Here is a 26,766-nt window from a genome sequence, read left to right on the forward strand (position 1 = left end):
AGAGGTGGTTTTATGGTGTGGGTTATATTTTCTTGTCACACTTATTACCAACTAAGTATGACTTAAACTCTCTCAAGACCACATGTGTACCCATCAAAATGTATGGAGAAGGATATTAAAAATTAACATTGAGAGATTGCTTATTTAGTAAAATCTGTATATTATAGATTTCTTGGCTGTCATTGTAACCAAAGTGACACAGGCTTAAGAACACTAATATGAAACTCTGTTGATAAATCTTTCAGAAACATAAAACTGGCATTCTGTAAACTCAGCAGAGGTGAAAAAAATCAATAAAACATTACTGAAACTTTATTACAAAGACAGATGATTTTCAGCCTTCAGGATCAAAATACCATAACCAGTAATAGGCGGATGTTTTCCTGGAAGAAATATGCTGGATTTCATCTTCTTCTCTTTCTTTTCTTCTTCCTATCCAAAGGCCCTGCAGACAAAGTGGTTTTCAATGAGAAAAGTAAACTTTATAATTGCTGCAGGTCCTTACAGCCATCAAAGTCGCCATCAAACGGCCCTTTTAATGAAAGTGATGGATTGAAATGTCACTTGAACATAAGTGAGTTTACTTTGGTGCATGGCCTGATTTGAGGACTGAATGATCTGAAGCCCAGACACGACTGCCTCTGCAGATTGCTGCCACCATATTCCACACATTAGGATGTCAATCATGTAAACAGCTGCACCTTTTTCTCCCACACCTGTCAAATAATGACATTGATTCACAATGTGAATGAATAGTGGCATTGTAAAGCGCTTTGGGTGCCTTGAAAAGCGCTATATAAATCCAATCCATCATCATCATCATCATCAATACTCTTGAATCAAAAAAGTTCATGGAATATAGAGGTATGCAGAATATACTTTGTTGTAAGATATTTCCTACTGATAATGCAATTTTTTAATAGCATTGTAGAGAACAACCAAAATGAAAATGCTGATTTATAATCTTCTCATCAAGATTTCGCCAATAGAAGACATTTTTTTCTGAAGGCAGTTCCTTTGATATATCTAACAACTGTTACTTAAAGGTTTAAAAGAATAGTTCACTGACATCATACACATAGCCTGAAGGTTTAAATGTATTTTCTTTCTATTTTTATAATCATGTCTCTAGGCCTCTTTACAGGATGTCAGTTTGACTTCATGATCATCGTTATCACCATCCCCACTCAGATGTCAACAGGATCCACACCTAATTACACACAAATATGTACCTGCATGTGTGTGGTGGTTTATGTGGTGTGGTGGTGATGATGATGTCAATACTTTAGTTTCCACCACTCTAATAGCCCGTTAATTAAGAGCTAGGTGCCAGACCCCCAGACTTCATTTTATCTGACAGGATGTTGGCCCACTTGCACATATTCACACAGTTTTACACACACACAGTGTCTTGTAATCAGTGGTTGTAGGGTTTGCGTATTGTTTTATGACTATGGTACATTTTTAAAAGGTGTTGCTATAGTGTGTTTGTGTGTGCATGCATGAGCGGCTTTTGAAAGTACAATAAGCTTATATGAAGTGTCCAACACTTTCTGCCATCCCCATGAAAACTGTTCATCTGTGCGAGCTGCAGTCCCAAGGTTTATTTGCGCTTTAAAGTACAATGGTCTCTGGTGGCTGTATTCATAGCTTTAGGACTCATGAAAGGCCTAGAGACCAGTTGGCAACCAGCTGACAACCATCTGGCAACCACTAGTTGCCCTAAGTCCAGTTGCCTTCTGTTCGAGCCCTCCAGAAAACCTCTTTGTCTCCTGTAGTTTGCATGAATTATATAGACTTGTTTAATCTCCTTTATTTTATTTAACACTTTTTTTTCTATTGAACTCTGTTTATTGTTTTGTGTAGTTAGTTTTACCTTTTTGAGCTTATTTTATTTAGCTGTATTTACTTTAAATAAGAGTTTGTTATTGATGTTGCTGCCATGACATTTTCCAGCTTTTGGGATCCACAAACTGTATCGGAAATTAACCAACCTTATTTTCTTTTATCACATCTCATCATATGTTAGCTCAACTAAGCTTGGCTTGCATTTAATCTTATTCCAGTGTTTTTAATTGTAATATGACACATTGCATTTCCCACAAAAGTTTTAGTTATAAAACAAAAGTTTTTAATGATTTTGCGTGTGGAGTGGGCAGCACAGTGAGAATGGTTTAATGCTACATTAGACACTCGTCAAGCAGCTACTTTGCCAGAAATGTGTCAGAAGGGCAGCTGTTAACTTGATACAGTTGTTAATCACAGTAATAAAACGAAATATCCAATGACGTTTTTCAGCACTGGAATGGCACTCTTCCCCTACAATTAACACCATGCAGTTATTGAATGACAGTACGTTGAATCACTATTGCATAAAAGTACTGACCATAAATTGCATCTCAAATTTGATGTGAGTAAATGTAATACCCTGAGAATAAATTTAACCAAAGTCTGATCATTAAATCTTCCTTTGTGGACTTGACAATGAGTTCAAAACTTAATTTTAAGCCCATTGTGTAGTTTGGCATTTTCATTTCGCTCTTTCATAACACAGTTAGTGTGATTTGCTCAATGTGTGCAGTAATAAAGCTATTTCTAAAATAAGCTTCAGTATTAGGTGACTATTCACTGAAGTAGTTGTCTTCAGGATACACCCTGGACAGGTCCATGGTGTACATGTGTATATGACATGTGTATATGAACTCAGAGCTAAAAGTAAGAAAGAACCAAGAGCCAACAATGCTTCTTGGCTCTTGGCAGTAAATCTAATATTGTTACAAAACCAGTTTATTTCCCATTAAAAGGTGCCAGGTGTGTAAGGAAAATTAATTTGTGGGTTGAGCAGCAGAGCTAAGTATAAAATATATTGCCAAGAAGTATCGTTACAACAAAGCAAAAATTGACCAAACACACTTTTTTTTTTTTTTTTTGCAAAGTTTATATGCTTACGATGTTGTATGCTTACATAAGCTCACATCGTAGACTGATCGAAATATTTATGAGAGAGGATGTCTTTATTATTGTTTGTTTCAGACAGACATGAGCTGTTATACCAAAACCCTAAATCATCCAAAGCTTTTCTAGTCCAAGGCCCCAGTCACACAGGCCAAGAGACCAGTAGGCAACCACCAGTAGCTAGGGAAAATTTGCTTTCCACGGCCGGTTGTAAGTGAATGCTGGAGGTTGCTGAAATCAATTGGTAAGCTCCAGTCATGCAGGCCAGGACTGGTCAGTGACTCCTGGATCGCTACGGAAAAATGGTTGCAGGAGGTTGCTTGCTGTAGTAAGTGAAATTGGTTACAAAGATGTGATGCTTCACTAAAACCGTCCTTTTAGTTGCTTGGCTATTAACAGATTAACACAGTCACCCGAGGCTTGGATGTCAGCTTTTCTGCAAACACTCGCCAACTACAAGTAGTTGTGAATCTCTGAAGAGTGTGATGCAAACCAAAAAAAAGACGATTTGCCTTCAGCGTTTACTTTGAATGTAAGGATTCTTTGTTGCCAGTTTGAATTGCACTTCCATGCAGACTTTGCAAACAATGTCAATCTGCTAAATTGGAGGTTACCAACTGGCCTCTGGGTCTGTGTTTAACTTGTTAACATTACAAAACTTTTAAAAAGATTCCTCTCTGACTGTTTCTGTTTTAGCAAAAGAAAAACGAAGAAAGAAAATATTTGTCTTTATTTAACGTGAGGTTACAAAACCACATTGTATAATTTATCTGGCATTTCTAATGTAAAGAAATAATAAGTCTTACCTCACCTGAACCTGGCAAAACGCACTGTGACACTTTCAACACTGAGTGACCAAGACGTTTTCAGTACTCTGAAAAGAAAAGAAAGAAAGAATGACGACGAGCGCCTGTACGCCGTCAGATTTCCCAAGGTGTGAAAACGGCGTGTGCACGTGGGTGTGAACACCGCTGATGTATAGCACAAGTGAAATGGATTATGATCAACAGTAGATTTGACTTTCTGCTCTGTCTACTTTCTCAGCGTTGCACCGCTCTATCAAGAGAGACACACTGAGATATTCAAGCACCGAGCTGCCGGAGAAGGTCATTTATCCTCCTTGTCCAGGGACTAACTGACTCTGTCTTTGTGTTAATGATATTGTAAGCCTCACTGAGTGGGCTCGCTTATCAGTTTTGAACTTTACTGAATAATTTTTCTCTCTCTGGTAACACTAAATGGACTGATGTATTATAGGCTACGGATATCTTTTAGAGTTAAATTTGTTGCAGTGTGTTGAAACAAAAATGCGTGTTTTGTATACTCCTGCTAGTTTGATGCATTTACATATTAATGCGCTAAGTGCTGCCCAAGGTATTATGGGATGTTCTGGAAAACGGCGTACTGTCTCATTGTATCTTTCCCTTGATTATTTCTAAATGCCACTCGTTCAGCCAGCCTAGAAACGGCCATTCAATGGCTGCGTCTCTGAGGCTAGCATCATTGGCTGAAATGTCTATCAGTGAAGAGGGTGACAGAGTGACTGGTAATTCGGGAAAACAAAGCATTTATTTAGATGCAAATTTGTTAAAAAGGCAAATGAAAGAGGAGAATGCATTACAGCTCCCCAGTATCAATTCATGTGTGCTATGGGCTGTATTTAATTTAATAGCTTTGTGAACGAAGAGGTTTTTTGTGGTGATTACTGTGTTGGAGCTCCACTAATCACACTTCTGGTGACCTCACTGTCAGATGAAAGGTAAAAATGTGAATTTGTGATACTTTCTTTGGACACTATCAAACATTTTGTGGGCTGTTTGTCTGTCACAGCAAATAAAATCATATGTTTTGAATAGGAAACTTTTTTCAAAAGGAGGAATGATCCAGGTCCAAGTTTTGAAATATCTTGCTATACTTTGGGGGAAATTTTATGTGTAACTTTGTACCCTGTGTGTTTATATGTGGGAGGTTTATCACTGAATACCGAGCATTATGTGTCTCAGTATATACCTAGTTGCAGCTGGTTTCAGTGCTGCTCCTGTTTGTTGCTCTGCACCTGTAAAGCATTGGATTGAAAGTAAGCATCATTACACAGAAGCCAGGAAAGTATTTCTAGTTGCCAGATTACATCTTGATTGTGTTTACAGGTCATAACTAAATGAGTCCAAGCATAATCAGTGCTGCTCAATTAAACCTGTCCTGAATGATGGAAGTCTCAGCAAAATATCCTCTTAATGTATATTTGCATGGAGTACCTGTTGTTAGGTGGGGTTAGTTAGATCTTTATTATTTTGAAACTACTTTTGCTATCATTTTCTTTTCTTTAGTTATCTTACAAAAAACCTTTGCATTACCTCTAATCTGTCAAGGACCACTCAGCTGTATCATTATGTACTGAAATATAGGAGTAGTGTAGCAGAGCTGCACTGAAATAACTACTTCTGCTTTTGTGTGTGTGTGTGTGTGTGTGTGTGTGTGTGTGTGTGTGTGTGTGTGTGTGTGTGGTTAATCTGACAAAACAAAGGTGCATTTATAGCTTGGGCTTGTACATTTCATGATACTATGGGAAAAATATTAAATTTGGCCAGGCTTATGCTTTTATACTTTAGGGGAAATATAAAGATACAGGTACGATTCCACTGTTTAAACTTATTGCAACATTTGTTACCTGCTGTTTGAGCTTCATAATAATTGACCTCTTTTACTTCAGTGAAAATGTGAAACTGTTTAAAAACAACCTTAGCTTAACCTTTGTCTTTTAAGTCTCATAGGAGTCTGTTAATGTATGTTCTCCTCTCAAGCTTGTCTAATTTGAAAATCACAGTGCCTGTTTAAGGAATAACTCAGCTGTTATGATAGCACTCATACATTATATGACTAATTCAATAAAACTTAACTTCTTAAGGCTTTGCTTGAAGGAGTCTTTTATGATTTGGACTTTGAGCAGAAGTGAAACCTGACCTCTTATGGTCTGGATCTAAAGCAGATCATTAAACATTTGTTTGTAGTGTGCTAGGTTTCATTCAGATTACAGTGGATTGTAAAATACTGATGCTTTACCGAGGGTATTTCACTGAGAACAAAATCTGACACTAATTTTCTGTGTGTATAAATCCATAATTCAGTTTGATTATTCAATTTTGACAAGATCCCCGAACCATGACCCTTATGTAGACACTTATGTACATATAGTTCTGTGTGAAAGTCTTGAGCCACCTGTTATTTTCTTTAAACAAAAAAGCAATGTATTGAAAAATGGACTAAACATCGACATACAGTATATAACAAGTTGTTTTTGTACAATTGTAATGAGCTTGAAAGATAATTGCTATGGCCACCATTATTAGTCGACGTACGTCTGAAGGTTCTCAGGCATCCAGGTCATCGTAGTCAAAGGAGCTCGGAAAGAAAAGCATCTGGACTTCTTTAAGTTACTTGAAGACGTTTCACCTCTCATCCGAGAAGCTTCTTCAGTTCTAAGAGAAACTGGTGCAGAGTTCCAGATTTTAAGCCCTATGGGAGTGTCCAGCTATTAATCCTCCACAACAGCCAAGGTGTGAAAACAGGTTGTGGGTCACAATCAGCCAAGTTTTCGGGTGAACCCATTGTGAGACCTAGCCCCATCCTTTTTTCTGAGGTCAGACGGCCCAGGATGTGAGTGGACGTTAAGGCGTTTGGGAAGGGATCTCAAAACTGGATTATAGATGGCAGACAGTTGGTGTCATAAGCCCCGCCCTCTGTTCAAAGATGGTCGTTCACAGTGGACATAGGTGGTTTCTTTCACTCCTCTTTCAAACCATCTGTCTTCTCTGTCCAAAATGTGAACATTGGCATCCTCGAAAGAGTGACCTTTGTCCCTTAGATGCAGATTATTCCTCGAGTCAAGCTTTCTCCAGGCTTCTTGAAGTAGATTTCAAAGCTCTTCTTTGGATATTGAATGTCTGTCTCTGTCAAGAAGATCACACACTATTTGAGGTTGAACTCCAAGCTCTGGGCAGTGCTCCCTTGTGTTTGTGTTTTTTGTTTTTTTGTAAATCAAGGTATGCTTTTAGTGCATTGGGAGTGTGTTTGGGGTCACTGTCATGCTTAAAAATCTTGATGGTATTACATGGTAGATCAAGATCTCGTCATACTTTATTGTAATTTTCCAATGATGCAGAGCCTTGACCATGTTTTACAGATGGGCGTAAACAGTCACTATTGTATCTCTCTTCTGACCTCTTCTGTATACACTGGTGATGATTTTAACCAAAAACCTCAAATTTGAGTTAGTTAATACCTGCTGCTACTGATTTTCAGTCTATTCCTTGTGTAATTCGGCTCAGCCTTTTTTTTCCTGCTTCTGTTCCTTAAGAAAGGCTTCTTGACGGCCACTCTTCCACTGAGACTCCACTGGATGAACAGAAGGGTCAGATGTATCTCTCAGGTCCTGTGTCAGGGTTTTGCTTTGTTCCTGTTTCTTAAAGACATCACTTTCAGTTGTTCATCTGCTGGAAAATGTTTTTACACCCTCTACTTTTTCCTATGCCCTCCACTTGTCCTTTCTTTTTTTTTTAAGGACACACAGCATGCCTGTCAAACTGTATTATCTTTTTGTAGATTTATCTAAAAAAAATCAACAAAAAACCCAGAATGTTTTTATGATAGGCTGCTAGTAACAAAGTGCCAAAAGACGCGACTTAAAATTTGTTCTTTGCAAAGTTGTCTTTTATGTGTAGACACAACACTGTTTCATACCTTGAGGTGCCTTTTATGTGCCTTAATGATTGAATGATTGACAGTCAGTGTTAAGTGGTTTAACAAGTAAACAAACAAAAACAAAACAATCTTTTGAAAATGGTCAGGTACACGTACTGGACTGAAAATGTGTAAAAAAAAAGAGCCAATTTCAAAAGAAAATCTTGGAAGACCTTCAGAAGACTGGAGAACTATTTCTTAAGACCACTTTAAAAATAATCTAAATATACAAAAATAAGAAGTGGCTCAAGACTAATGCACATTACTGCATCTATCTTTGTTTATTACAAGTAAAATAAAATAAAAAAAACAAGTACAGATTTTCCAGGATTTTAGAAAATATAGAAATGAATAGAAGGAGGAATATAGACAATATTTGCATATGAACCAAATAATTAAACAAATAAATCATTTAAAAATGGAACAATGGGGCGATCGTGGCTCAAGAGTTGGGCGTTCGTCTTGTAATCAGAAGGTTGCCGGTTCGAGCCCCGGCTACGACAGTCTTGGTCGTTGTGTCCTTGGGCAAGACACTTCACCCGTTGCCTACTGGTGGTGGTCAGAGGGCCCCGGTGGCGCCAGTGTCCAGCAGCCTCGCCTCTGTCAGTGCGCCCCAGGGCAGCTGTGGCTACAATGTAGCTGCCATCACCAGTGTGTGAATGTGTGTGTGAATGGGTGGATGACTGGATGTAGTGTAAAGCGCTTTGGGGTCCTTAGGGACGAAGTAAAGTGCTATACAAATGCAGGCCATTTACCACACGTGTGGAAGCCCTTTTGTCACACTGCGTGTATTAATATTCACTAAGGAATTATGGTAGGAATTTCTCCCTCTAGTTTCTCAAGAAACGGGAGCTGCTACTATCCAAAGTGACAGAATAAACAAAGTGAGGCTATTCCTGTTAAAAGGGAGTTTTTCTGTCCCACTGTGGCCAAAGTGCTTGCTCATAGGGAGTTGTTTCATTGTTGGGGTGTTCTCTGTATTATTTGAGGGACTTTACCTTACTATATTACATGCCTTGAGGCAGCTGCTGTTGCGATTTGGCGCTTTTTAGATTGAATTGAATTGATTGATGGCACTGAGTATTATTCACAGAGAGTTGGGGAACGGGTGCAATTACAGCCTTGTAAAATGGCGACAAATATAATTTAAAACCCACCTCCTCAGTTCAGTGATTGTCATTCCCTTTTCCCATAATGGTTTCCTTGACTTCTTGCTCATACCAGCATCATTCCCTATCCAGGGTGTGTTGTGAGGAACGGCCAGAGGAGAGAGCGGGGAAGTGAAGACTCGAGTTAAAGATATTCTGTTCTGTTACTGTAAGCAGCCAACAAATCTTAATCCTTCTAAAGTAACCCAAACCTCTGCTCAGTTATCCTTGTGTGTGGAATGAGGCTCAGGAGACTTCTTCTACTGCTATGATTGAAATTTCCGTGGCAGAAAATAGTTTTCTTTGACAACTCCTTGAGTGAGCACCAGCTAGGTTTAGTTCTGCTTGAAAAAACTGGGTCTCCATGATCAAACACACCGAGCCCAGTGTGAAGTGGAGATAGCATGAGTGTATACTGTATTTTAGGCCACATTCATCAAGCGGGTTGTGGTGTGAGTGGGCTCCTGTGTGTAAATATGTGACAGGTTGCTGGTGTGTTTTTGATGGAAACAGGGCAGTGGCTGCTTTGACTGCCTCCCTCATCAAACTGTGTGACAAGTCCTCTGAGACAACTCTCTTGCTTCAGCTTTCACACAGAATGAATCATAAAAACATCAGATAGCTGGGGGACTTTCATATAGCCATATAGATTTTTACAGTACATGAGGATCAGCAGGCTCTTCTCAGCTCAGTGAGGAGTGGGTAGATTGACTGAGACAAGCTGGCAAGTGTTACAGTAAATTATGTTAAATGTCCAGTTATAGCCATACATTTTAATCAGTCCCCTGTCTTTTCATTTCATAATGTTTTACCTTCGAAAACCTGGATATTTGTGTCAGACAGCCCAAAGTCTGCACCTATAGCTTTGGCTTGAATCTAATCTTAAGTGAGATAAAAAAAAAAAAAACTACTACTGCTGCTGCTCGTCACTCCTCCCAGGATATGGGCCATTCTTTAGAGTTGGGTCCAAGTGTAGCCCAACTTTTTTGCTTCTGCCTCGAGGTCTCATCGCCAGGTGTTTCATGGGCGGCCTCTCTTTTGCTTTTTTGCCTTGGGGGTTCCACCTGAGAGCCTGCCTGGTGATGTTGGTTGGCAGTTTACTGATGGTGTCTGGCCAGCAAATGTGGAGAATCCCTCTGAGACAGCTGTTGAGGAATGTCTGGATTTTTCTACATTCATTTTCAACCCACGAACCTCCACATCTACCAGTGGAAGCGTGTCCGAAATTGTGATGTGGTTACAGAAAAGGTCTCTGGTTGTTTGCAGTGAGCTGAGAATTATCGCTAACAGCAAAGACCATTAATAAAATAATTGACTGCTTGGATCCAGCCATCAATAATGGCACCATTTCATTATTTTTTATAAAATTCATCTTGACTAAACATTCATAATTAAAGAGAAAGCTCATTTTAAAATTTTAGAGTAAACACTGTGAAAGTACAGTGTGGTGTGAAAGTAAACTAAGTAAGTTATGGGAGCAAAAGAACGATAGTCAACTTTTAGCTATTTCCATTGGCACTGGGGAGGTAAACGAAGCAAGATCAGTGAAATGAAATGATTTGAATATCGATAAAAACCTTTAAATATCACTGTGATGCTTAAAAAATACATGAACATTTTAGGTTAGTTGTTATTTTAATCTTTTACAACTAGTAAATAAAGAGAGAGTGAAAATAGTAAGAGAAGAAGATAAAAACAGTTAACTGTTTACTGAAACATATTCTTCTTCTTATCCCAGCTGACCATGCATTTCATTTTTCACAAGGCTCACAAACAGCCACTGAAAGCTGCTGCAGTAAAGGCCTTGCAGAGCATTGAAAAGGAGGAAACCGACAATCTGCCGATGTCCATGAGTTTCAGCCTTCAAGAGACTCCAGGCTGTTACTGCCAGCAAAGGGTTTTCCAACAAGTATTAGATGAATGAACATTTTATTTTCAGTGATGTCATTTGTCCAGTAACTTTTGATTCCCTGAAATGAAGCGATTGTGTTAAAAATGCTTTCTTTACATTTGTTTGCAATCTTTTTGATCACTGAATTAAAGCTGAAAGTCTGCACTTCATTTAAAATTCATTGTGGTAATGCACAGCCCCAAAATTGGGAAAACAAGTTGTCTCTGTCCAAATATTTATCGACCTAACTGTATACTCCACCAGAATAAGAATCAAAACACTTGGAAAATGTTCAGCTTTGAAAGCACAGTTTACTTTCCCCTGTCTGCATTTGCTGCTTGTCCTTGAATCCATTTAAACATCAGTCACACCACAGAAAACACAAGCCAGAAGGTCACTCACAAAGTGCTTCCTCTGCCAAAATGCTCTGTATTGAAAGTTGCCCAGAACTGAGATTTTAATGCTTTCTTTCTTTCCCCATGCTCCACATCTCAAGGAAATTCACTTCTGTAGTTTTTACCTAATCTTGCTAACAGACACTCATTTAATCAGTCGTTGGCTCAAGTTGCCTAAATTTGTTTTTTACGCTTGATGAAAGATCTAAGAGGAAAGCAAGAAAATGGATTTCTTTCTTTCTTTCTGTTTTTCTGTAGTTTAGCTAAGTTCAATTGTCTGTTGAAGCGATTGGTCAGAAAGTAATCTCATGTAAGTCTGGAGAATCTGGAGCTTGATTTAAGTCTCTGCAGGTTTGTTTTAATTGGAAACTGAAATATGTGGAAAGCAATTACATCCCGGAAATTGAAAATAATCTAAAAATGTAAACACAAGCAGCAGTGTAATAAGCCATTTATTCTTTGAAGATGCTAAACCAAAGATACATTTCCCTTTTTCTTCTATTCTTGTACTGTTTCATAGTCCCTCCTCCATTCCTTGCATGTATTATATTTTTCTACAAATGTTGGTTGCAGTAATAACCACAAATAGTAATGCAGCTCTGTGTCATGCCTGTGGTGTCATCAAATATGCTCACACAGTAGAGACAGAGGAATAAGAAGAGATAGAGGGAGGGTGACTTTCTGCCACCAGCAGAGCCAGACTGCTGCCGCTACTGGAGGTGTTTTGATAGTGAACCCACATCTGCTGATGACATTGTATCATGGGTTGTCACCAAAGGCCACTGTGGGTTAATAGCATCCTCAGAGATGGTGAGTGAGTTCCTCTGTGGTGTGACACACACTTTGAACCGATTTCACACGTTTGCACTCATTCCAGCACAAAGTCCGAGGTCACAGTTACCTTATAAAGACCCCTGTAAATGTGAAAAAACACAGAAAGAACAATCACCTAATTGGAATATAAGCTTAAATTATTATGTTATTATTGGACTATAATTTTTAATGTTATGTTTTATTCTGACAATATTTAATTGCCTTTTTTAGGTTATACAATATGTGCTAATGTCCCTAATGCATATTACCAATTATTTTCCAAGCATATTGTAGGATTCATATTGATTGCTTGTTATTTCACAAAAATCTATGGATGGACTGATGGGTACACACGAACAGCAGCTGTTTGTGCCTGGCTGTTAGGCTGCAGTCAGTGTTTTCAGCCAAACAGTGACACTATGTCCCTGAATGTCATGCCCCAACTCACTCATTAGTTTATTTTTTCATTTTGTTTTCCTGACCAAACTTCCTGCCTCCCCCACCGCAGGCTGTATCTTTATTTGATTGCTGCTGGGATACATAATAACCAGAGAGCAAGAATGAAAAAGACAGATTGAATTTAATTTGTAGCTCAGAGGTAAGTTTCCATAACACAGTGTTTGGTTTCTACACTGATAAGAAAAGAAAATAATTAATTAGCAAGCACAAAAGTTGTTATTTGCACAGTACCTGTGATTAAATTTTCCAGTTCTTGCAGATGCTGAATAATGAACAAGAAAACAAACAAAATAATAAAATAATTGGTGCATACAATTTTTTGACTTCAAATTCTGTAAGTTTAAAGGTTGTTTTGCTTTATGCTTTATGATAATGGTGAAAAATCTTTTGTTCTGTTGAGTGGTGTAGGTGAGGACATGGGCAAATATTTGCATAAACCATGTGTAAAAACATGTCGCACAAAACTGTGATTCATCAGTATTTTCTTACCTGATTTGTTACAATACTGCAGTTTCAAACCCAGGAAAACACTTATATGTAATACCAATAATACTAATCATACTCAATACGAATGTCATTTAAGTTAAAAACAGTAAGAGGTGCCTTTTTGGAAATAAAGATCAGAAAAATGTAAACAGTAACATCGATCACAGCACTGTTTTAAGTTGCCTGAAGTAATGCAATAAAGTAAGTAAGTAAGTAAGTAAAATTTATTTATATAGCACATTTCACAGATAAAAATCACAAAGTGCTTTACAGTAAGATCAGACATACAAGTTAAAATTAATTAAATTAGTTAAAAGCCCGTTTGTATAAAAATGTCTTCAGCTGCTTTTTAAAGGAGTCAGTAGAGTCTAGACAGCGTAAAGACAACGGCAGAGAGTTCCACAGCCTAGGTGCCAGTGCCTGAAAAGCCCGATCCCCACGTGTTTTAAATCTAGTACGTGGGACCACCAGTAGCCTCTGACCTGAAGACCTAAGTGCTCGGGATGAAGCATGAGGTTTCAACAGGTCAGAGATATACTGGGGAGCTTCACCATGCAGAGCTCTAAAAGTTACAACTAAAATTTTAAAATGAACCCTAAAATTTACAGGCAACCAATGAAGAGAAGCCAAAACTGGAGTAATGTGTGACCTCTTGTTTGTACCAGTTAAAAGTCTTGCCGCTGCATTCTGAACAGACTGAAGGCGATCCAGAGCTGATTTGTTAAGACACGTAAAAAGACCGTTACAATAATCCAAACGAGAAGAGATAAAAGCATGAATAATCATCTCAAGTTCTGCCTTTGACACCAGTAGCCTGAGTTTAGAAATGTTTCTTAGATGATAAAAACAGTTCCGGACAAGTTGTTTAGAGTGTTTCTCAAGAGACATCGAACTGTCAAATATAACACCTAAGTTTCTGAGACTCGACTGAAATGAAGGGTCTAAAAAACTGATATGCTGCCTAATTTCTGAGAGCATGTGATCAGGTGCAATAATCAAAGTTTCTGTTTTATCTGCATTTAACTGAAGGAAATTGTCATTTAACCATTGTTTGATTTCTGACAGACAATTTTTTAAACAAGACAATTTATACAACTCAGAAGCTTTGAAAGAACAGTACAACTGAATGTCATCAGCATAGAGATGATAAGAAATATTATTGTAACGTCTGATAATGTGGCCTAGAGGGAGGATATACAGCAAAAAGAGAATAGGACCTAAAACAGATCCTTGAGGTACCCCAGAAGACAGAACTGATGTTTCCGACAGCACATGATTTATACAGACAGTAAAGGATCTCTCAGATAGATACGACATAAACCATTTTAAAACAACGCCAGTAATCCCAAACAAGTCCTTCAGCCTATTTATCATGATGCTGTGATCAACAGTATCAAAAGCAGAGCTGAGATCCAACATAACCAGAACAGTGTACTCTCCAGAGTCTGCTGCCATCAGAATGTCACTAGACACTTTAAGCAAAGCGGTTTCAGTGGAGTGCAATTTGCGGAAACCAGACTGGAAAATGTCCAGAACATTGTTCTTTTCCAAAAAGTTTATAAGTTGTTCTGCAGCTATTTTTTCCAAAATCTTTGACACCAATGGAAGTTTTGATATTGGCCTGTAACTGCTTGGAAGAGATGGGTCCAAATTTGGTTTCTTTAATATTGGTTCAACAATAGCTTGTTTAAAATAGCTGGGAACTGAGCCAGTATAAAGAGAAGTATTAATTATTTCCAGAATACAGGGGCCAATAGAATCAAACACACTAATGAAAAATGATGGAGGAAGTACATCAAGGTGGCTTGAAGTCAGTTTCATTCGACCAAGCAGAGCACTGATGTCCTGTAAGGTAACAGGAGTAAAAGAGGACCAAGTATCAGAGGTAAGCAACGTGTCAATGTGATACTGAGAGGATGATGGAGAAATATTAGACCTGATAGCAGCGACCTTATTAACAAAATAGTTTAAAAAGTCATTACAGTCAGATTTAGTATAGACTGGTACATGAGGAATATCAGGAGAGACAATGTTTTTAATTGTATCAAACAATACTCTGGGATTTTTCTTTTTTGAAGCTATTAAATTAGCAAAATATTCCGTTCTGGCATTTTTTATCATGTTGTTAAGTGAGAAAATTGATTCCTTGAGATGTACCCTATGGACCTCAAGCTTGGAAGCCTTCCATAAACGTTCTAATTTGCGACAATATCTCCTAAAATTTCGAATACTTTCATTTATCCAAGGACAGAAATTTGAAGAATGGACAACATTTAGTTTCAGAGGTGCCACCGTATCTAAAATAGATTTACATTGATTGTTAAAAGACAAAATAAGTGAATCCATATCATTTTGAGCCATACGAGGGACAAACATGGCAGAAAACCTTCTAGCAGCATCTTGGTTTATAATCCGCCTTTGGATCATCAATTTAGGAGGTGAAGGATCCACGTAAAATGACAAATTAAAGAATATACAACTATGGTCACTCACATGGACATCTTCCACACATACATCATATATATTTAAACCCAGGGAGAAAACAAGATCAAGAGTGTGGCCCTTCGTATGTGTGGGGCCAGAAACATGCTGCTTAAAGTTAAAAGACTCAGTGATAGTGATGAGCTCGGCAGCAGTGTTACAGGAAGCGTCATCAATATGAAGGTTTAAGTCTCCCAATATTACAACCTTCTCCAGTTTAATGATCGATGTCAGAAGGTCGTTAAATTCAGTTAGAAAGACCCCAGCAGGTCCAGGAGGTCGATAGATTAAAATACAATAAAAGGTTTTCAGAGAACCGACCTTCATCATCTGTGACTCAAATGAAGAGATGAATAAACATAGTAGCATAACTGTAAATAAGGTATATATGTGACAGATATTTAAATATAATAGGCTGCATGAGTTGGTGCTGTGCATCTGGTGCTTCTATTTTAAAAGTAGGACTTTAAGAGAAACGTGACACTCTTTAGACAAAAAGAACTTATTAACACTATTATTGTTACAGACAACAACAACATTATGGTTTTATTATTAGCCATAGTTACTAGATGCTAACTTAACGATAACTTAGCGGATGGCTAATGTGGCTCTCAAATGTGTGTGGGCTATATTTATGGTTCAGTGTTTAAATACTTCAGTGTTGTTGAAGCAGCCGCTTTACAAAATTCAATCCAAAGTACTACTTCAGCTACTAATGTAGGTACTGGCTCTATATGTATTTATTTATTTTGACAACCCTGCATTTTAAACACATTTTAGAAGTGCCTTCGACACAGCTTCACAAACAAGTGATGAAGGCCCGGCTGTCTTAGAAACTAATAGCAAGCTAAAATTGGCCAGAATCAAAATGAAATGAACATCAGTGGAACAATAAATACATGTAATGAACGCACACTATTAACTGAAAAGGAGCACACTTTAATTCTTTTAAAAACATATGGTTATTGGCATTATTCTTTCGTATTATTTACTAAAAATGGTTTCCATTGCTGCACTTAGAGTCTAATTTCTTGGCACTGAGATTCTCATCTCAGGCTGACAGATCGGCTGCTCCTTGTCCTCCACCTGTTCTCAGCTTTTTCTTGTGGCCTGTTAGTGTTTATTTTCACATCACCTTCAGTGTCAAGCCTTTTCTCTTTGTACCTGTGGCACAGTGAGTGTCTCAGTGGAAACTACATTCAGCAACTCCATTATTTCAGCCATGCTGTAGTTTTTCTTTTTTTTTCCTTCCTAAAAAACATCATCAATCTCGAAGAAACATTCAGGAAATTCAGACACAGTGGGTTTCATGTTTTTAATCAGACTTTGTCTTTCTTTTTTTTTTCCTGTAGCCGTGCAGGCGACTCTCCACCACCATGGCTGCATTTTCCATGCCACCTCAAGGCAAATCTAAAAAGAGTGTGTGGTAAATTACTGTCATTTAGCTTGCCTGGTTATTTTTTGTGATGCGCAAGAACTTTGTGATGCGCATATTAGCGAGTGAGGCCAGTTGTATCACGCATCCTGTGTTTTAAAGGAATTGGATTTGAAATAAACCATCTAGTGCTACAATCACACTGGGAAAGCAGTGGGCTGGAGACCACAGACAATCAAAACCGCTTTGAAAATGTGCAGTGAACTTGCAGTCTTGTTGCCTTTGAGATGGTTGCTTTGAAGGCGAAGACCAGGTCTGTGCACGCTCGCAATCAGCTGCTGTCTTCAAAGTGACTTTGGTGCGTCAAGACAGTGATGTAAATGGCAGTAAGATGGAGTCTATTGCCATCTATTGCAAATCGTTTGCTTTCTACATTAAACAGAAATTCACTCTTACATTAAGTTCAGCAAGAACATCAGACATTTGAAAAAAAAAGTTCAAAAATCGCTCCACAAATGATGTCGTTGCTGCTTGAGGCAATTTAACTGGGAAATAGGTGCATGGCAATCTTGCGTTTATGTAAGAATGTAACCAGAATATAACCAACTGGCAACCAGCTAAGTTGAGTGCCCTTTGGCAAAGAGACACAGACTGGCTTAATATTTTGTCTTTATTTTAAAATTAGACAGCAATCATTAGCAACTCTTTGCTAATCTGTCTGACTGCAGTCAGTCTGATCCAGGAGACAACTGTTTGGAGACAGGTTGTCTCCCACTGGGTGACATGAAGGTGTTGCATGCTCAAAACTGTGGGAAACCAGTGTCTAGACCTTAAGGGGCATTTTTGTTTTCCATCTACAATTAGCAGAAAAGGCATTAGTGCATGTTATTATTTTATTTTACATTGTACTTGCTACGTTACATAATTTTTATAATTTACAGTGATAAAAACAACATTTTTTCCTAGAAAATGGGGCTCAATCAATGCAAAATTGATGCCGTGGATTACATCATGTGATCCACTTTGCTTTAACTCCATAATTTCATTCTCATCTAGTTCTTGCTTATCTTCTACTTATATTTTTGTGCCACCCATCTGGAGAATCAGCAGTGCTGGAGCAGTTTTTGGATGCAAACCGGGTTCTGGTTGTATGAATATAACATGAAGCCTTCAACAGGAAGTGAATACTTTTTGTAAGCAGCGCATGCTGGTTTTGATGTGCTTTCTTCTGGGATTGAAGAGGATTCATATATGGATTTATTCTACCAGTGGAGCTTACTTTAACACTCGCCGGTGACAGGAGCTTTGTAGTCAGACTCTCTGTAGCTTTATAGGGAACGATTGACACACACATACTGGAATGTTCCGAATTTGAAAATATTATTAAGACTGATTGAAAATTCCCACATTAAAGTTTCAAATTTATCTTAAAAATATTTGTATGACATTTTACTGGTGGTTCAAGTACTAACATGTAGAGAACATAAGCGATGTACTTCATGGTGTCTATATAAGTTATCTGTGGTAGTCAGCACGGGTCATTTTTCTGTTCACTTTTGCTTGAAAACGGGGAAGGAGTAGCTGGTTTTTTTGGACATTACTCATCTAATGGTTGGCTAATGAATATATGGACTCTGTTTTCAGCAAAGTGGCCATTTTTTAAAACTACTTAATTAAGCCTCCATCTGTCTGTGGTGCTCATTCAGTGTAATGTTATTTTTGGCTTTGGATAGTGCCTGACATGGAACCCGGTTTATTTATTTTGTACTTTTACTAAGTTGGCTGTTAAAGTTTCATCCTTTTATGTTGCTTTTCTTCTGAAAGAGATTCAGACACACTTTTGAAGCATTTTTTCTTCAAAAAAGCCAGCAAAGATCACAAAAAGCTTATTTATGAGTATTTATCCTTCGGAAGAATGTAGCCCTGAATGATTGTTAATTAAGTGTCTTATGCCTGTCTTATTCCTAAGTATGGCAACAGACTAACTGTGAAGGTAATGAAACTGATTAAGATGACTGATGACTGTCATTTTGCCGTTATGCTACTCTGGCTGTGTAAAACATCTCTGCATCATCATTATTCCGCTTTCCCATAAAGTTGTGTCGGTTCATGTGGACACGAGTGTTTTCAGTGGGAAAAACATTTCATAACTCATCCAAGTGGCTTCTTCAGTCTCCGCTAACTGAAGGTTTTCCCAAAAGGCTAGCGCTATTAAACTGAAGTTATCAGCAGTAATGGGGACACTTGAAAGTTGATGTATACCATAAACTAACACATAGGGATCAGTATTTAGGGTGTGATTCACATCCTCCACTGCAGCATAAATTTAGATGTCATCAGGATGCTGCAACTCCACTCTTGCATGTGCTGCTTTGGTTCTTGAATTAGTTGTGAAGAAGAGCAAAGATATAACACACAAAGAGCTCAAGTGAAAACAAGTGTTAAAGCTGGTATTCCCTAAGGCTCAGGGCCCCCGGCCAGAGTCATGTATATAGTGTATTCTTTTACCTGTGTGTTTCCTTTGCATTAGTTAACACGCTCACTTGGAAAGCTAAATGTTGCTGGTTCAATTCTAGTTGGAGATGCAAATTTTGAAAGGCTTCTGCAGTAAAACTCTGAGCTACTGACCCCTTGTGACAAAGGAATAGACGGAATTAACTGCTTCTCCCTCTGGCTAAATGGCACAGCACAAAAGAGCTGCCTCATCACGCCGGGACAGTGTTCTCTATTTACAGCTACAGTCCAGTGGCCACTCTTCAACAATGAGTATATGCACATACTTAGCAGGAAGGATGATTCGAGCAGAGAGTGATGGGAAGCCATTTGGGTAAAATGGAAACAGCTATCTCTGAACTGAACAGGGACCCTAAGGGTACATCTTTCACCATCTTTACAGTGCGTGATTGCAGCCATTCCCCAGACTCTATGAATAGTACATGAATAGTACTCATGGCCATTGCTTAATGGTTGAGACAATTTGCATATCAACAATCATCAATGATCTTGTGTCTCATTATTGTACAATGATGCTGGTTTTGATCGTTATGCAACTGTAGAGTTTTTAAAGCGGGGAAACCTGCAGTCAGCTGAGACTGAAGAACTCAAGAACATTTGGATGAGCGCTGAAACAGTTCTCCCACCAAAAACTTTGCATCTAAATGAGCTGAATTAAAAGAAATCGAGTGAAAATCTAACGTTCTGTACTGCATGTAGACAAACCAAGACTACTGGTTTCATGTGCTATGCTCTCAGCACTGCTGCCATTTCTTTGGTAGCACAATGGAGCTGAACACATTTACTGTGACAGTGAAAGCAGAGGTGTTTGGGTTAATTGCAGTCAGCCGTCTCCCCTCTGACAGATGAGTCTGTCTGAACGTGAAATGTATTCAGCTGTAAAACGCTCGTCTGTTAATTAATTTTAACTTGTGCATTGTGGAAAGCATAATATGGATATAGAACTTCTGATCTCCTCAGTATACAAATTTTAGCACTGAAATAAAATCCAGTTACTTGTCAATGACACCTGTCTCCTCCTAACCCTCACCTACTGCTTTCACTGACACTGCAGCACTGAAGACTGGAAATGTCTGAAATAAGTTAATTGGCTAGATAATGACATGGGTTGGACTATTCATCACTCACGGATGCATAAGGACTGGACTGTAACGGAGATAAAGGATTAACTTCGTTCTCTTGCACAAACTGCTGATAACGACTAGCTTAGTGTATTCTAACTTGTGCTACTTACAGGTTTACTGTTAATAACTTTTTCAAGAGTTGTGGTCATTTTGAAAAATTGTCTATCACGTAGACTATATTATGTGAACAGTGTAGACTAAGGCCTCAGTCACATTGGTCTAGAGACCAGTGGATGACTGCCTGGGAACCACCCGCCGCTAAGGAAAAATGTGCGTTCCCTGAACAGTTAGTGAGCGCGTGCAGGAGATTGCTTGTTGTTAATGGAAGATTTTCAACATGCAGCTACTTTTACGCAATTACTTTACAGTTTTCTGAGATAAAAACAGAAAGAAACAAGGAAAGGAAAGGAAGCAGGAATAAAACACAAACACCAAATCCTTATGAAGATATTCATGAAGTGTCTCTGCCTGCTTTGTGTGAGTTTTGTTATTTTTAAGTGCCCCTACTTTTACCCCGGAATGATAGTTTTCTAAAAATATTATTTTTAATAAGCTGTGTTCCCACATTTCCAACATAACTTAGTATTTATGGAGTTTATCAGCCCCTTTAGTGTTTCTCTCTGTTAAATTCAGTTCTTGTTTTACTCTGTTAGTTGTCTCCTGTGTTTTGTGCTGTTTGAGTTCCTCCTGCGGCTGATTGTCTTGACTAAACCTGTGTGTAGTTTGCCTTAGCTGTCTCCATTTCCCTAATCACCTTGCGTGTATAAATAGTCCTGTCTTTTCCTCAGTTGTTGTTGCAGTGTCTGTTATCCTGCCCACTGTGATTTTCCTCCACGTTCTCCTGAGGTCTGTTAGATATTGTGCTTCATGGCATGGATTGTGTTTTGAGCTTTTATGGATTAGCCTAAATAAACAGCTCGTCTTTTGTTAATTTGGTCTGCCTCCTCCGTCCTGCACTTGGGTCTTAACTTCTCTATTCAACAAATCGTGACACAAGCCAGATTTGTTTTAAAAACATGCAAGCTACAAAGTTCATCACTGCTGTTATTTTGTTGAATAAGTTATTTCATGCTAAGCCCTTTACTTTGCACTTGAAGCATTTCTATTTCTATCCCTATTCCCTTCAGGGTCTATGTAATCTTAAGTTGAACTATTTATTCACTTGTCTCCAACCAAAGCTGAGATGTATGCTAATTTTGAGCTTCAACGGTGGTTTAATTGGAATTGCTTCCCTTTACAACAACAGTGTGACGTTTCCTATATCATTTTCAGACACAGCATTCACTGGACTTTAATCAGAGTAGAAAAACATGTCAGCTCTTTGTCAACAATGTGAAGCGATGCACTAGACAGAGTGCTAACAAGCATTTTAAGTGACAATGCCCTAAAAGATGGTCCTGCGATTTTATATATTCAGTTTTAATTAGGTAGGGCAAATATATTTAGAAAACATGCATCTCTAATACTTCACTGAAATCAGAAATACTAATGAAAATGTTATGGTGATGCTAAGAAAGTTCATCTACAGCTCACTGAACACTGAGTCTCTTTATATGCACTGCATTTCTGCACAATTCATTCTGTTGATTTGTCAACTTTGCAAAACATTCTAAACTCAAATGTATACAGACATTCACAGCTCTAGGCTAATCAATAACCAAAGCTAAAACCTTTTTCTGTCATCTTCAGGGTGTTGGTACGGACCCCCACAGTGCCTTGGCTCTGCCCTCTGACTCCAAGTGGCACAAAGAAAAAGCAGAGGATACCCCGTTCCAGTTCCTGGACTCTGATGATATGGCCATCAGCATAGGTAGAGCTGGACATCTCTCAGGCAAGCCTCCCTTCATATACCCACATCAGCTGTTTTTTGGGCTGCAGTCTTTGTAGCTGCAACCTTTTTAGTCTCTTTGTTTCAAATGCATGATTTGGTTGCAGTTGCAAAAGAGGTTCAGGCATTAGAAAGCAAAATCGAGGAAAAACGACTGCATTTGGTTGGCTGTCTGAAACCTGACCTGGCGCTTCTATGATGGCTCTCTTTTTGCTGTCCTGTTTTTTCTGTTTCTCTTTTTCTACCTGCCTTATCTCACCACCTGTAATCCTCACTGGGTGCTCTTGTGGCTGAATGGTGTTTTCATCTTGACAGCTCTTGGGAAATTATCCTTGGCTGCAACACTAAACCTTCCTTTAAGCAATCATCTTTCCGAATGCTATTCCCTTATAATGTAATGTCCTACATACTAATTGTAAATTGTCACACTTGTCTGAATCGGTTTATAATGGGTAGGTTGTTCTGTAATTAACATAAATTATAATTTCCAACGTGCAAGACAGAGACAAGTCTAATTTTGTACTGTTTTGCAGAAAACATGAGTAAGAAACATTTTCTAACATATCAGAGTAATATTATAGCAACTGAGCAGTGACACCTCACATACAACTGCCTAACGAAGGTAGAAAATTAATGAGCAAATAAATGCAGCAAAAACATAACATAAAATAGCAAACATAAATGCTGGCTCACTTGGAGGGAAATAGACTGTCTGATATGGTTTAGTCAGACTTTTTTGCTGTTAGGTTACAACAAACACCTGGTCATCCAGAGGTGAACGTGCAACAGCCTCAACCTCTGGTGAATCGCTTTCAATTTAAAGATGATTGCACAGGTTGCCTGGTGGAGGCACCCTGGTTGTGGCTGGATCCTCAATGTAGGTGGTTAATGTGAACGTCTGTGTATTTAGATATTAGTCTGTGTATTTCGGTATTTAGCTAAATACACAATATATTTAGATATACTGGCTTTGTATAACATTTGTTACATGTACTTACCTATAAGTTCTTACTAGGATAATACAACACTAGTGCTTGTTTATACTGTGCCGACTGTGCTCAGAGCAGCTGGTTTGTTGCGTTTGTGGCGCGCTAAACATGCGTCTTGCCTTCAGGGAAACTCCATTGGTACTATTTTTGGTAATGGTAATAGTTTAGATAAGTTCGCTTTTCATTCACATGTTATGTTCTGTTTATTCCTGCACTGAAAAGCTGTTAACTGTCGCTCTGCGTTCTTATGAATTCCAAGCACAGCAGGGGCTCTGCTGAATCATACACATTGTTGATTTCGAACCAGACTACCAGAGCAAATGGTGAAAATGAAATAGAGTCATGCTGCTAATTATAAGCCTTATGTAGTTATTTTTCTTTGGTGTCACAATGAACCCAATTAAGAAATAAATCTTCACCAGCACCAATTGTCAAGACCGTAACTCATGAAAAGTAATGGTCAGGTAGAAGGAAGGAAGAAAACAAGGACTTTTTAAAAATCTTAATTATACCCAAAGTGTTGATGCTGCATTTCATTGACTTTTTAAGAGGTATTGAGTGCATAACCTCCTGTCATTTATCATAGATCACCTACAAAGGTTTTGGGGTTTTTTTAAATCATGAATTACTTGTACCCTTAAAAAAATATTGTTTGTTTTCAGCATACAGTCAAACCAGAATAGAGACAGCCTGAAAAGCAGGGTCTCTCTGCTTGAGTTATTTAGTCAGATTTTGATTGACAGCTTTTTTGCCAGCTCAAACAACCCAAATCAAATGGGAAAAAACAGCAGAGTTTGATTGAACTGGACCAAAACGTCTAGATATCCTGAGTATGAGTATAGGAAACAGAAAAATACCTTCCTTCCATGCAATATAAGGTGACCCAAAGGGCCTGACTCATTAATATGTAAAGTTTTTATTTATTTATAAGATTAAAAAAGAAATTCTGAAATAGGCAAAGTTACATTAACATAAGAATTCAACAACTTGTCAGATAAAGATAAAAATATGTATGCAGGTAATGCCAATTTTAAATTACCCAGGATAGGATGATTATTCAATTCAATTTCAATTCTTTATTTATTTGTCACATGTAGTTATAGCTGGTACAACATACAGTGAAATGTTTTTCCTGGCTAAAAAAGTACTCCCCCCGACTGTGCAGACATGCTAAAAAGGATTTTACATAAACTAAAAAAAAGGGAGGGGGGGGGAGAAACAAAAGTTAAAAAGTAAAAAATAATATAAAAAACAATGTAAAAGTCCATATGTTTGTGCTTATAAGTATATATCCATGACGTGCAGGATATTGTACTGTAATAATTTAAATGAAAAAACTATAAAAATATACATTATTTACATAGTACAGATATATATAATAAGGTACGGATAAGGTTCAGAGAGAAAAGTAAAATGCAAATTATGTACTGTGTGTGAGATTGTCCATCATGTCCTCCGGTTTGTGTTTTGGTTGAGGAGTCTCACTGTTTGTGGGTAAAAACTCCTCCTGAACCTTTCTGTTCTTGTTTTCAGGCTACAGAGGTGCTTTCCTGACCTCAGTAGCCTGAACAGTTTGTGGGCAGGATGGCTGGAGTCCCTAATGATCCTGATGGCCCTGGATCTGCACCTTTCAGCATAGATGTCCTGCAGTGCTGGTAAAGATGTTCCCATAGTGCGTTCAGCTGTGCGCACAACCCTCTGCAGGGCTTTCTGTTGCTGTACTGTGCAGTTCCCGTACCACACCATGATGTTGTTGCAACGGATTCTCTCAATTATCTCGATTATTTAAAGCTGGGTTCTTCTTCTTCCAGCCCCTCTCTGACACTCATCTAATAAGGGCTGAATCTGAAAAAGAAAACACAAATCTGGGATTTTCTTAGGGTAGCACAAACTTAGCACCTCATTTTACAGTGGGGCAAAAAAGTATTTAGTCAGCCACCGATTGTGCAAGTTCCCGCACCTAAAATGATGACAGAGGTCAGTAATTTGCACCAGAGGTACACTTCAACTGTGAGAGACAGAATGTGAAAAAAAAATCCATGAATCCACATGGTAGGATTTGTAAAGAATTTATTCGTAAATCAGCGTGGAAAATAAGTATTTGGTCAATAACAAAAATACAACTCAATACTTTGTAACATAACCTTTGTTGGCAATAACAGAGGTCAAACGTTTACTATAGGTCTTTACCAGGTTTGCACACACAGTAGCTGGTATTTTGGCCCATTCCTCCATGCAGATCTTCTCGAGAGCAGTGATGTTTTGGGGCTGTCGCCGAGCAACACGGACTTTCAACTCCCGCCACAGATTTTCTATGGGGTTGAGGTCTGGAGACTGGCTAGGCCACTCCAGGACTTTCAAATGCTTCTTACGGAGCCACTCCTTTGTTGCCCGGGCGGTGTGTTTTGGATCATTGTCATGTTGGAAGACCCAGCCTCGTTTCATCTTCAAAGTTCTCACTGATGGAAGGAGGTTTTGGCTCAAAATCTCACGATACATGGCCCCATTCATTCTGTCCTTAACACGGATCAGTCGTCCTGTCCCCTTGGCAGAAAAACAGCCCCATAGCATGATGTTTCCACCCCCATGCTTCACAGTAGGTATGGTGTTCTTGGGATGCAACTCAGTATTCTTCTTCCTCCAAACACGACGAGTTGAGTTTATACCAAAAAGTTCTACTTTGGTTTCATCTGACCACATGACATTCTCCCAATCCTCTGCTGTATCATCCATGTGCTCTCTGGCAAACTTCAGACGGGCCTGGACATGCACTGGCTTCAGCAGCGGAACACGTCTGGCACTGCGGGATTTGATTCCCTGCCGTTGTAGTGTGTTACTGATGGTGACCTTTGTTACTTTGGTCCCAGCTCTCTGCAGGTCATTCACCAGGTCCCCCCGTGTGGTTCTGGGATCTTTGCTCACCGTTCTCATGATCATTTTGACCCCACGGGATGAGATCTTGCGTGGAGCCCCAGATCGTGGGAGATTATCAGTGGTCTTGTATGTCTTCCATTTTCTGATGATTGCTCCCACAGTTGATTTTTTCACACCAAGCTGCTTGCCTATTGTAGATTCACTCTTCCCAGTCTGGTGCAGGTCTACAATACTTTTCCTGGTGTCCTTCGAAAGCTCTTTGGTCTTGGCCATGGCGGCGTTTGGAGTCTGACTGTTTGAGGCTGTGGACAGGTGTCTTTTATACAGATGATGAGTTCAAACAGGTGCCATTCATACAGGTAACGAGTGGGGGACAGAAAAGCTTCTTACAGAAGACGTTACAGGTCTGTGAAAGCCAGAGATTTTCCTTGTTTGAGGTGACCAAATACTTATTTTCCACCCTAATTTACGAATAAATTCTTTACAAATCCTACCATGTGGATTCATGGATTTTTTTTTCACATTCTGTCTCTCACAGTTGAAGTGTACCTCTGGTGCAAATTACTGACCTCTGTCATCATTTTAAGTGGGGGAACTTGCACAATCGGTGGCTGACTAAATACTTTTTTGCCCCACTGTAATTGCATGCCAGCAAATCTAGCGGATTAATTAACAAGACAACAAAAATGGCAGTGCC

The 26,766-nt window shown here is 38.7% G+C and overlaps 1 protein-coding gene across 2 annotated transcripts in view; it reads left to right on the plus strand.

The window, feature by feature from the left end:
• slc39a11 (solute carrier family 39, member 11) overlaps positions 1-26,766 on the plus strand; it is a 169,203-nt gene that overhangs the window by 80,191 nt on the left and 62,246 nt on the right. The window contains exon 5 of one of the 2 annotated variants that reach the window (XM_085283799.1): positions 22,068-22,209. In XM_085283799.1, coding sequence (XP_085139925.1) covers positions 22,068-22,209 — 142 coding nt within the window. The remainder of the gene's footprint in view (positions 1-22,067; positions 22,210-26,766) is intronic. The other variant, XM_085283800.1, reaches the window with a different exon arrangement.

The sequence above is a fragment of the Mchenga conophoros genome, linkage group LG8, assembly GCF_057382185.1.
Source record: "Mchenga conophoros isolate Kocher_MC1m ecotype Shallow Benthic linkage group LG8, M_conophoros_male_GT1.1, whole genome shotgun sequence".
NCBI lineage: Eukaryota > Metazoa > Chordata > Actinopteri > Cichliformes > Cichlidae > Mchenga > Mchenga conophoros.